This window comes from Ochotona princeps, chromosome 4 (assembly GCF_030435755.1).
Source record: "Ochotona princeps isolate mOchPri1 chromosome 4, mOchPri1.hap1, whole genome shotgun sequence".
NCBI classification, from domain to species: Eukaryota; Metazoa; Chordata; class Mammalia; order Lagomorpha; family Ochotonidae; genus Ochotona; species Ochotona princeps.
Window position 1 is genome coordinate 91321284 of NC_080835.1, and position 12330 is coordinate 91333613.

General features: G+C 57.1%; 1 protein-coding gene across 1 annotated transcript in view; it reads right to left on the reverse strand.

Annotated features, from left to right (window-relative positions):
* NECTIN1 (nectin cell adhesion molecule 1) overlaps window positions 1-10647 on the reverse strand; it is a 60361-nt gene extending 49714 nt beyond the window's left edge. Inside the window, exon 1 of the mRNA XM_004584993.4 lies at window positions 10030-10647. Coding sequence (XP_004585050.1) covers window positions 10030-10108 — 79 coding nt within the window. The 5' untranslated portion in view covers window positions 10109-10647. The remainder of the gene's footprint in view (window positions 1-10029) is intronic.
* Window positions 10648-12330: the final 1683 nt, after the last annotated feature.

The following is a 12330-nucleotide window of genomic DNA, read 5'->3' on the forward strand; positions in this document are numbered from 1 at the left end:
CACTATATGATCCCCGGGAAGGTGCCGTGGCCAAGGCAGAGGCAGGCGCAGGGGTGGAGAGGAGCTGGGGGTAGGGGGCTGCCATCTAAGGTCCTCCCGAGGCCCATCCATCAAGCCAGCAGTGATAATCAGAGTGCTCAGGCAGCCCTGGACACTGATTACTCTCTGGGCACCGTAAACACAGGGAATAAATCTAGGAAGGGGCTGAGTAGAAGAGTGCTCAGCAGCGGGGCTGGCCACCCTGCCCAGGAAGGGAGAGGCGGCCCATCCATCATTTTGAGAGATGCAGCAATCTAGGCCAATGAGATCAGGACAGTCAAGGGGAGGAGGAGGGGCTGCTCGTAATAAAATAATCCTGTGCAATGTGGCTGCTCCGCTCCAATCTTATTTACATCCAGGCAGATGTTGGTCCCTGCCTCTGCTGCTTCAGTTGAAACCCAAGGAGATACTGCAGTATGCTTCTGCCGTTGTTTCAAAACCCTCCCAAGAGGTCTGGCTCTAGGAGGCAGCCAAGACGGCCATGAGAGTGGCATCTGCAGCCCTGGAGCAGGTGGGCTCTGGGCAACACTGGCTCCTTTGTGCAAGCTCGGCAGGCCTTGGGTTTGCACGGGAGCAGGGGAGGCAGGCGGGCCCCAAGCCCTCCTGCCTTTCTTTACTTCCAAGCACTTCCTGGGTGCAGGGCAGGTTCCAGTCCCAAGAGCTGATCCTGCAGCTCTGGCTGGTGTCTGGGCTGCAGGGGCCACATGGTAATTCAAGCTAATGGAGCATGGCTAATCTAGAACAGCAGAGGGTCTAGGAGGAATTTCTCCTTGGCTTCGACACAGATCAGATGACTGTTTTGCAGCCAAGTTATCTTCCTAATTAAGCAAGCAAGTCTGTGGGGCCTGAGCCCACATGGTGACCCCAGGGTCAGTGAATGCTAGCAGGGAGCAGGGCACACACGCAGACAGGCGGACGGTCAGAAAAGTCAGGGCTACCCCCTCAGCCACACACTGGGTAGGGAGCTTGCTTTCTCTGCTCCTGTGTACTCCTCTCTACTCCTGCTGTACTCTGAGGATGAGGATGCCTGCCCTGTTCTCCCCTCCCCCAGCCATGGGTGCCCATGTACCCACGCGCTATCCTCTGCCAGCCTGGGGCAGAGGAAGCACCAGCCCTTTCATCCCACAAGATCAAAGCAGCCAGCACAGGGGAACACCCCAAATCCCCACACCACCCTCCCATGTTGGCTCCTCCCTTGCCATCTTCTGGGATCTCTGGTTGAGAGTGAGAAAGACCAAAACCTTCCAGGAGTGGTGCACAAGGCAGTTTCTGGGGCCAGCCTGGGGGTAGCAACAGATAGATCCTCTCCAAAAGGCTACCCTGTCTGCCTCTAATCTTTCTGTGACACATGGCAGGAGACCCCCCCCCCAAGTTCCCTTACCCACCTCCCCAAGAAAAGGCATGGTGAAGCTCAAAGACTTAGGATGAGAGAGCAATAACATTGTGACAGTCTATCTCCGCACAGTCCCATGAATACTCCCAGGACATAACAATGCAATTGTCCTTCTCAAACTTGGAAGGCATCCAAGGACAGTAATAGAACCAGGCTCCTAGGTGAAAGCACCGGGCCATCCCTGCCCATGGAAGGGACAATAAGGCGCTACGTAGAAGGGGCAGCAGTCCTGGCAGCCAGGCCCTGAGTCCCGCAGGCCAACTTCCTCCGTCATCCCCCACCCTTCAGAGGACAGGCAGCTTAGCCAAATGCTGCAGTCCTGGACACTGGGCCTCAACTTCTGGATCTGAATGCTGGCCCTGCCTCCTATTCACTGTGTGACCAGGGCCAAGTTATCTGCCCTCTCTCCAGGCCTCACTTTTTCCAAAAGTTTAAGACAGGGAGAACAGAAATACGTTGCATGTAAGATGGGAAGGCTTTAGTAAGTTATTATACATAAGATGTTCACAATAGTACCAGGCGCCCTGCAGCTCCCAGGAAATGTTTGTCATTATTTCCCTCAACATCCACAGTCTAAACAAGCCACCATCCATCCACCTAGAAATACTACTTGCCTGCTGGGTGGCTAGCCCTGTCCACCAAAGCCCATCATCAGAGGAGTTCTCAGTTTTGAAGATCAATTTTAGCATCCCAACGACCACACAGCAGGATCTTGCTAAAGCTAGGGGATGAGAGGCATTATTTTCATCTGGGAAACCCAGAAAGGTTTCATGAATGAAGTGGTCACCTCTTGACCTAAGCATTTAGGTTTAGTATTTGTGGGAAATAAGAGAGGAAGTAAGAGATAGGATATGCAAAGGCACTGAGGTGGGAAAGTGGTGGGCACAAGCAGAGGTCTGGACCAAGGACAGTGTGATGGGAGTTGGGGGAAACCTTCTATCACTTGATGGGCCAGCCATCAAGTGCTCCTAAGTCTGCCAAGTGCCTTTCTCATAAAAAAAAAGTGTCTTTTATGTGTGTTCACCCACAAAGCAGTGTTAGCAGAGTGGATTCAGCAGCCAGGGCGAGAAGTAAGCCAGGACTATAGCATGAACCCCACCACTGGAGGTGGTGTCACCAGTCTCCCCAACAGTGAGCCCCCCGGATGTGGCAGCAAGGCTGGCCAGTTTTGCTTTGGGGCAACCTCTTTGCACCTCCTTAACCATAAGACACTGGCAATAAGGAAAGAAGTGACATCAATCACAAGCTCCTAGCAGCTGACTTCTCAGTCCTACTTGGGGTTTATACTGGCTGCAGTTGAGCAGCAGGCAGGGCCTTATACAGATGCTCTACAGGCCAATATGGGCCATGTGACCATGTCTGCTTAGATGGGTGCTCCCCTCCCTGCTGACTCATTTGGAGGGAATACCAGCTCACCTGCCAAACTGTGGGCTGACCCATATGACCCCAACCCTGGCCCCTGATAGGAGCAGATAGTGAGCTGAGGTACCAGTTATTTGTGTCTGGCCCTCATAGTCCTACCCAAGCCCTGAGACAGGGCATGCTTGCCTTTTCCCTTCTCTTGTTTTGCATGGCACCATCAAGGAGCCAGGGTGGTGTCCTGATGACCAGCAGGGAGGCAGGACTACAGGAGACAAAGGACAAGGATGAGCAGGGAGAGAGTACAGGCCCAGAGAGGGCTGTTAACTGATGCTGGAACCTGCGAAGGAAGAACGGCCTGTCTTGCTGAAATCCATGACCCTACCATGGCCTTGGAATGGCCATGAGGAGCTGGATGAGGAGCTCAACCGCGCAGATGGGGTAGGCCAAGGAAGCCCCTGCTCTTGGAAGCTGCATGCTCCTTCAACCTTGGCAGTGACTCCATCTATAGGTAAAGGCAATGACTTCTACCATGGGGTCCTCAAATCAGAACAGCAGGGTCCACCTTTGCTGTGAGGACATGTCATCTGGACATTCATATGTGCAGGTGGTTGTGTCGTACCCTGTCCCAGAGGGCCCTTCTCCACAGAACCAAGACTCACTGGAGAAGGAAGTCTCTTCTGATCAGGCTTGGAGGAAGCTGTGTCAGAAGGGACCGCAGAAGTGACAGGCAGGCAGGACCCTGAGTTTCCTGCTCCAGAAACTTCCTGCTCTTTAGGATTTCAGAGGCACAGGCTCCACTGAAGCCCACTGATGGAGCTCAGACGCCCAACGGGACACTTATGCTCATGACCATTGGCCTGTTTTGTTGCCTGGGCCACGCCTGCAGCTGTGTCCCAGTGGAGCCACCAGCCAGCGGAACTAATGTCCTCTAATGAGATCCGGGCCCGAGTGGCCAGGCGGGTTTTATTGTCTGTGGCTTGGTAATGAGACTCCTCATAAACTGGGAATGGAATAAGGGTCCGTGCAGACCAGAGTAAGGGGAGGTGGGGGGAAGGTGGTGAGTGGCCCATAGAGGGAGCTGGCTCTGCCTGCCAAATTGTATACCCTTTCCGCTCTCAGCTGTTCTGTCTAGTTCCCAAGGCTGTCTGCACACCTGTTCCCTGCCTCTGTGCATGCCTGTGCCCTGGGGCCCCACTCACACCCCACAAGCCCTGCCCATATCTCAACCCTGATGGCCGGGTGTGGTAGAGATACTCTCCCGTCCACAGCAACTCCAGCCTCCAGCTGTTCAGTCATTAGGCATCCCACACCCTTTGTTCAGTTGGGCTCTGTGCTCCCTCTGGCTGGGCCAACCTCACCCCTCACTTCCACAGGGAGCCACCTGCCTGGGGCTCACTTGCTAGTGATGGTAGGCAAAGTGAATGGCTATTGCCCGGACATGCTCTTTTGCGGCTTGACTCAACCTCGTCCCTGTCTGTCTATCCTGCTCATTTCTGCCTCCTGATGTAACGTACTAGATTTGATGTCAAAAAGACCTGGTATTAATTTGGCCACACCGGCATGAGATGGTTAGTGACGTACTGACCTCAAGTATTGCTTTCCTCATCTGAAAAATGGAAGCAAGCATTGCTAACAGCAGGTCACATGGGGTCTCAGGGAGTTAGCTGAAAGCCCTGAGTGCCACAAATGAGGCTATCCTTGCAGAGGAAGGAGGACCAGAAAGGATTTCCTCCAGTGAGAATCAGCTGACCCTATACAGGCATTCTGTTCCTGCCTGCACATCACTGTCTCACCAGGCAGGTGAATTTGTGTACAGGAGGGTTCCAATGCCACTCTCTCTCTTCAAATGAGGAAGTCTGAAAAAAGACAGGGACTGTGTCCCAGGCCTTCCCTACCAGCCCCAGTGGCTACCACAGCCAGTGCTCCAGATGGGCACTGGAGGCCCAGCTGGGCTGCAGCCAGGGGGAGGAGGGAGTTGGGAGAGCCCTTGGTGACATGATACAGAACAAAGGCTATGCAGCACCTGCGTTTCACACGGCACTCGACCGACCTCCACAGGAGCTGCATTTGTGCAGCTACCTGCAGCCAGGCAGGCTATGTGGGCACTCCTGGTGGCTATGGCCTGAGTTCCCTTTCCAAGTGGGTGCAAGGGTTTACTTCCCAGGGTACCAGGCCTGAGACAAGGAAAGCAAGGCAAGCAGAGGATGCACAGCTGAATGGCTCTTTCTCAAGGAAGCACAAATCTGGCATTGCCCAATGAGCAGACTCAGAGAGAGCCAGGACCAGTCAGAGGAAAGGCAAGGGACTAGAAGTTACCATTTGATTGCAAGGTGATGATGACATGCTTGGCAATGGGCTGACTATTTTTTATACATTAGCCCTAACCTCTTCTTCCCAAACTTCCTTGGAACTCTGTATAAACAAAAACCTGTTTTACAAATGAGAGAATATAATCAAGATCACTCAGCTAACTGCTGGCAGTGCTGGGAGCCCAATCAGTCTACTTGGCCCCATTCTCGGGGCTCACTATGTTGGGCTGCTGAGACAGGGAAACCTCCAGTGTGAGAAGAGGCACTGACCTACCTGCTGCTCCATTCTCCCCTGGGAGGCTGCAAAAAGAAGACCTGAAGAGTCTCCAGGACACACCACCCAACCCCTGCCCCAGGATAAACCTGGGATGACCCATACCCTAAAAGATCCCACATGGTGTCTCCCATGGGTCTCCCCCTTGTCCTAAGTTCATCTCTCCTTGTGGAGTGTGTCAGTGTTGAGGCACTAACATTTGACAGCCGTTGTCACCTCTCATTCCATTCTTCCTCTCCAGTCCCAAAGAGTGTAAGAGAACTCAGAGGGTTAACTGGACTAAGGGGTGTTATCTCCAGCTCAGGGCATTCCCTCTGCAAGGTGATCCTGCTCAGATCTTAAGTTACCCCCTGTCCCAGCGAGAACATCTGCTGGCTGCTCTGCAGAAGCGGTCTTTGTGGACAGGGTAGCTATCGTGGGCAAAACGTCATCCAGCTGGGCTGGGACAGGACTGTCCTCTTCCCCACTCCTTATGCCTAACTTTCACTTTCTTTTCCAACAAGGCTACTCCGACTTTTCTGCTGTGCAAACCTGTGGTGCCTCCAGGCGTGTGTACACTGCCAACTTGGAGACACACAGGGCTGCATGTGGAGGGCCAATGCCCTCACCTCCCGCCCCCTCTCAATGTCCACAGTATGCTCCCTTGCCATTCCCAGGATTCTTCCCCTCTACCAAGAGCCTATGCAAGAAGCCAAGATGCCAGATTAGTAGCTGAAAACCTCTCTTAGCCCTTTGCAGCCATTCAAAGGTCAACACTAGTTCCAGAGCTATTCTGGAAAGAAAAGAGAAGGCTGACAACAGCGAGCTTTCCAGGTGTTGTCAAGGTCTTAGGCATTCCCCTGACAAAATGCAGAGACCTAACTAAAGTCAAGGACAGATGGCAAAACAGAAAAAGTATCTTGGGGGCACCCCATTTCCCAAAGGGGCCAGCCCCAGCAGCTTATCTTATAAGGAGCTGGTTCAGAGCAAATGCTCCCAAATTTGCCCTCCCATATACTGCGTCCTAAACACAGGCATGGTCAAGGCTCAGCAAGACCTAGTCAGAACATCACCAGAAATCAGTTATGTGTAACCTACACTTGCTATTAGATATTTATGACTCCAGCCCTGTGGTGACTTGAAAATAGCTGTGCACACACGGCTGAATAATGCCAGTCTTCCCAGATCTGCACATGCTCGATGGTTTGCAGATGGCCACCACAAATGCATAGGTCCCCACACACACGTACACATGCGTCCACACCAGACTAAAGGTAGGATGACACATACATGCACAGTGCCAGAAATGCACCCTGTGTTGCACGCTGGCCTAAGTGTCCTTCCCATCCTGGCATGCTGGCTAATGGTCACAGTTTTAAAAGCTCAGCCAAAATAGGCAAAGCCTTCCCCTAGGCAGCAGGCATTCAATTTACCAGGTTAACCAGGAAAGATACAATCAGAAAAAGCAAAGACACATACATGCCTCCCTTGGGTGTTTTCTGTTTGCGCTGAACAATGAACATTAGTCAGCTGCTAAACAATGGCGTAGCACAGACACAGCACCTGGACCCGACCCTCTGCCCAGGCTGGCTTACCGGCTCAGCCATCAGCACTCAGGTTCTGGCTGCCATGACCATGCTGAGGCACACAACTGGGGCTGGTAGGGGCGGGCAGGGGTAGGGGTGTTCAAAGCGAGTTCACCATGCAAACGTGAGTGGCCAGCGAGGGAAGCGCACCCAGGTATCCTTATCCTGTACTCTTAGGAGCCCAGGTTTGAGAAGCACCTTCCTGACCCCCTGCTGGGGTGGCTGGGGCCCAAGCTGGAGATCTCTTGGTCTCTTTTCAAAGCAAGAGAAGGCCCTGAAGCAGCCTTTTCCTGAGACCCTGGCTGCAGCATTGTCTCACACACAGATTCCCATTCACACCTCCCCTGCAAATTCCAGGCTAGTACAATAGGTTTTGCCAGAATGCCCTGCCCTGCCCAGCAAGCCTGAGCATACCACGGTCTGCAGGAGAGGAAAATAACCCATCAGGCTCAACACTGGGAGTTTCAAAGAAAACCATCTGGGCAGTGAGTACTGCATAGGCTGCAGCCGGGGATGCTGTGGCTGGACAGCTCTTCCTAGCTGTGCATGAAACCTGCTTCTCGGGGCAGGTTTTCTGTCTCCTCCTGGGGGCTCCCTGTGTCCCTTTTTGGGGGTGCTGTCCACATGCCCGCTGACCCTCTCCTGGAAGGTAACCGCTTGTCATTCTGTGGAAGCCGGCTCCAGGACTTCACTCTGCCTGGTGAAGTCTGTGTTGTAAACACACTTCTGTGTTTATGCTTCAATAGCCAGACCGGGAGTGTTTCAGAGGCAGAGGCCAGCACACACACACTGGCCCCCAGCTCTCCTGACTGCGCTCCCTGCCACAGTCCCTGGAGAAACCGGAAAAGAGCATCAGATCCAGAAAACCTCGGAGAGAAACAGGAGTGGACAACTGAGAGGAAGTTGGGGTACAAAATCGGGGGTAGGATGGCAATTTCTGGACAAATCCATATCCACCTGCCTCCCTTCGCACTAACCCCTAGACTAAGCGCCAGGAGCGCAGGGACTGGGTGGAGGAGTCTGGCCAGTATGGGAACTGTGCCTGCTGTTGATGCGACCCATCCATCAATTACAATCAATGGAAGAGCACTTATTAAGTGCCTGGCTCAGTTGTGGTTCTCTTCTCTGACTTCCCCCCCGCTGTGTGGATTTCTAGTGTTGGTGGGGGCAGGTATCCACCTGGAGCCTGGTGTGTGTCACCTCCTAGTCTCCACTTCCCCTCCATCCAGGCAGATGGTGGCAGCAGGCAGGCTCCCCACCAGGGAACTAACCACCTCACAAAGCAGGAAGAAGAGCCTGAAAGCAGGAGGTGGGGGGTGAGCTCATTCCCCTCCCCCAAACCTTCCCACCCTTTGTCCACCGGGGACTGCATTAACCCCTAATGTGCCAGACCAACCAGAGTTACCGTGGAGAAGCAATTTCTCTGGGTTGTGAATGTGGAGACAGAGAACTGAACAGTCTCAGAAGCCCAAACCCCATTGGTCAAGCAGGTCCTTGGCCCTAGCTTCTGCATCTCTGCCTGGCTTCCCAAGGGGTCCACTGTGCTCGGGAAACCTCTCCCTCTCACTGAGATTCCCTCTGGGGGTGATGGGCAGTGAGCAAGGACACCAGCGAGGCCAGGGGTCTCGCCCTCCCTCTTCACTCCAAGACAGTACCTCTGGCTGCAGGCCAGTATCTGCTGCTGCAACACCCATTGCTCACAGAAATCTGTTGGATCCCAGCAAGGAGCTGGGGTTAGAAAGGGCACAGAAGTGTCCCCAGACCCAGGTTATCTATCATCTTGCAGGAGAGCCCCTCAAGCCCTCAAAAGGCTAGCCAGGCTGGCTCATCACTCCCCAAATGCCTGGTAGTCTGACTGAGACCTTGCAGGCACTGGCCACCAGGTATTCCTGCCCAGAGGAGCTGGTGGCTGAACTCTCACCCTGGATTTTGTAATCCCAAAACAGGTGCCACGTGCTCCAGTTAAGCCCCTCACCCCCACCCACCCACCCCCCCAAAAAATAAAACAAACAAAAAACCCCATTCCTCTAACTAAAACAGAAGGTCCACTTGGGTTTCTGCCCTGAGTAGAGGCAACCTTCCCTTCAGGGCCGCCAGTCACCAGGGGACCACAGCTTCCCCAGGGACACAAAGGGTTAAACCCATGGGGCGAGGACCGGGTAGGATTTGCCTCCTAAACGCATTTTCCAGTTCATTCCCCAGGACTAAGTGCCTGGACCGGTCTCTGCCTCCGCCCACCCACCCCACCCGTCCAAAAGGGCCACCTCAGGCCACCCCAGGGTCGGGGCGTGAGGTTAACTCCTCATCTACTGGCGGCCCGCAACGCGAAGGGCACGAGGGGCACCCTGGGGAAAGTGGGTCAGGCGGACACCTGGCTGGCGGCACGACGCCGAGCCGCCTCCTCTGGGAAGAGCCCCCGGAACCCAGAGTGGAATTCCACGGGACAGCCCAGTCCCGAGCAAGATTCGGCTGCCCGGGCCTCCCGCTCCAGGAGAGGGAACCTCAGGTGAGCCCGAAGCCTTGTCTGCCGCAGGAGTCAGCTCTGGGCGCCCGCGCTGGCGACGCGCGGCAGGAAGAGCCCGAGAGCGCCCAGAGGCCGTGTGACCCACGGGGCCGGCCAAAGAACCGAAGCCCCTGCCCTCCTGTAGCCACACAGACCACCCCCACTCCCGGCGCCCCCCAGCTCCGAGACTGGCGCCTCGTCGCCTGGGCTGCGTCTCCGACCGGGCACGGTGATTACGGTGCTTATTTTGCATTTGTGTAACGTGCGGTGTTTCCAAACTGCCTCCCGCGCTGAGAGAACTGGTTATTAAATAAATAGAACGCGATTACATATTATTATTTTGGTAAAGAACTGTGAGGAGAAAGTGCTTTCTGCCGCAAGGAGACGCGTGCCCGACCGATCCCCAGGGGGGCAGGATCTGGGGAGCTCCTCTGCCCCTTTCCCCGCGTCGGGTCACCTCCCACCCCCGCAGCCAACTTTCCCGGCTCCTCGAGCTCCCTACAGCCCTGTCCTGCCAGCCATCCGCTCCCTGCGCCGCAGAGACGCTGGATGGAACTGGGGGTGACGGTGGCTGGTGCGCTTACCTGGGAGGAAGAAGGCAGCCAAGCCGAGAGCGAGTCCCCACCAGCGTCCAGCGGCGCCCGCAAGCCCCATCCGAGCCATCGGGGGCCGAGGGCCCGGCGGGGAGCGCGCCCCTCGCGCTCCAGAAAGCAGCCCGGAAGACGAAGACGGGTCGTCGGCGGCCGGCGGGCGCTCCGCGGATCCAGGTCAGCAAGCCGCCGTCGGCCGGGGCGGGGTGGGCTGGGTGCGATCGGCGCGGCCGCGATCCGGGCCCGGGCCGCCGCCGGCTCAGAGGCTCGGCAGATGCCCGCCGCAAGTTGCACGAGTCATGCCCCCTTCTCCTCCTCCGCTCTCCGCCCCGCGTCGGTCCCCGCCCTCTTTCTCCAAGCTGAACCGGGCTGGAGTGAGGGACCCACCCCCGGCGCGCCCGGCTGAGGGCTGCGCCGCGCCGGCTCCCGGCCCCCGGCGCGCTCACAGCCTCCCGCGCGGCTCCCGCTCGCAGGCGTCCATGGCCGGCCGGCTTGGCTGGCCGTCGTTCGAGGGTGGCGGGACGAGCCCGGGCTGCGCGCGCAGGGCTGGGGCCCAGGCGGCGGGGCGCGCGGCAGTGCGGCCACAGCGGTCCCGGGAGGCTTGGGCGGCTGGTCCGGGCGCGAAGAGGGTGAGCCGAGGGGCGGCAGAAGCGCGCGTGCCCCACTGCCTGCGCTGCTGCCGGGCGCCGGTGACCCGCGATGCTCTGGAGCTGCCCCGGCGCCGAGTGGAGCCGCGCTCGCCGCTCTCGCTCTTTCTCTCACTCGCCGATCCCCAGCTTCTCAGCCGCTCGCCCGTGATGTCAGCCTGAGGGGGAGGGGTTAGCGTTAACCCCCTCGTGGCTCCGAGGCGCGCCCGTCCAGCCCGGCCTGCGCCCGGCCGCGCGCCTCCGGGCCCGGGGCACCGACGCCGCGCGCGCGGGGCGAGGGCCTCGCGGGGTCCCGCTCGGGCCCCCTCACCCGGGAGGTGCTCCCTCGGTCGCCTTCGAGGTCCGGGGAGAGGGCCGGAGGGCGGGCGGCGCTGCTCGGCCGCTGACAAAGGGAGGCAGTGACCCCTAGCGGCCAGCCTCGGGGTCCGGGGTGCTGTTGGGGGTGGAGTTAAGATGGGGCGGGCTGGGGGTGGTCGCCGCGCGGCGGCCGGGAGAATTCCCGGAGCTGACGGTGTCCGAGCTGAAGGGGTTCCCATTGCACCGATGAGGAAAGTCAAAACCAAACGCCAGGCCACGGCTGAGCTGGTACTGGAACCCACGAACCTGGGGCGCCCTTTCTCGAGAGGCAGCCGGGTACGAGGCCCACCGGGAAATGGTGTTGGGCTCTCTCGGGTGGGAGTGGGACTCCGGAGTTTCCTTCCTAATCCCTCTTCCTTCAGCGTAGAGCAACCCCTCTCCGTTCTCCAGACGAGGGACCGAGCCTGGTGCCAGAGACACCTTTGCTTTAGGACTGAGTGGCGGGAGCGCCAGTCTGTCCAGTGTCCCCTGGCAGGGCAGGGGACCCCACGGCGCTCCCCACCCACCACGTCCATGTGGCAGCCTAGTCCTCTCCAGCTTCCATTGGGCCTGCTGTCCCCACCCTCTGGCTCTGGGCTAGGCTGACACACAGGATTTGCCCCTAAAGAGAGCAGTCCTGTGCCTCCGCCCCCAGCAGGCCTGACCAGAGGATGCGCCCTTTGCCCTGAGGCCAACCCTCGCCGGGGCAGTGGGACAGCGGCCCTGTTTCTGATGAAATGTAAATTCTAGGAGAGCTGAAGAGAACTAGGAGAGCTAGGAGAGCTGGAGGAGGAAGAAGGGCAGGGACAGTTCTAACATTGCTGACAAGTGTCTTGCTTTCTCGCTGAAGTAGTCAAAATCTGCACTTGGGTGAGCACGTACGCACTCAAGGTAGTGTTTCACCTTTCACAAATGTAACTTGTGTAACCAAAGTGTGCTCTGCTAGGCTGTGGAAGAAAGTCAGCGTTGTTGCCAGAAAGATACTCAGTGTGGTCAAGGAAAAGAGGGAGCTCAACACAGAAGCTGGAGTGTGGATTTGATGGGTCATGCGGCCAGGCTGGGGCTTGAGTGAGCACGGTCCATCAGACAGGGAGAGGTGGTCAGGTGACTGGACCTCAGGGAGGCAGTCCACATGAGGGCAGGCGAGAAGCTGGTGTATGGTGTCACAGCTGGTTGTTGGTGGTATCCGTATGAGCCTTGAACACAAAGAGAGACCTATAGCTGTGTGGGTCAAGCCAGGTAGCCACCAGGAGGACCTGGAGAATGTCCTCTTGAACTCCGTGGCCAGGAATCTCCCTAAGTGCTTTAAGGG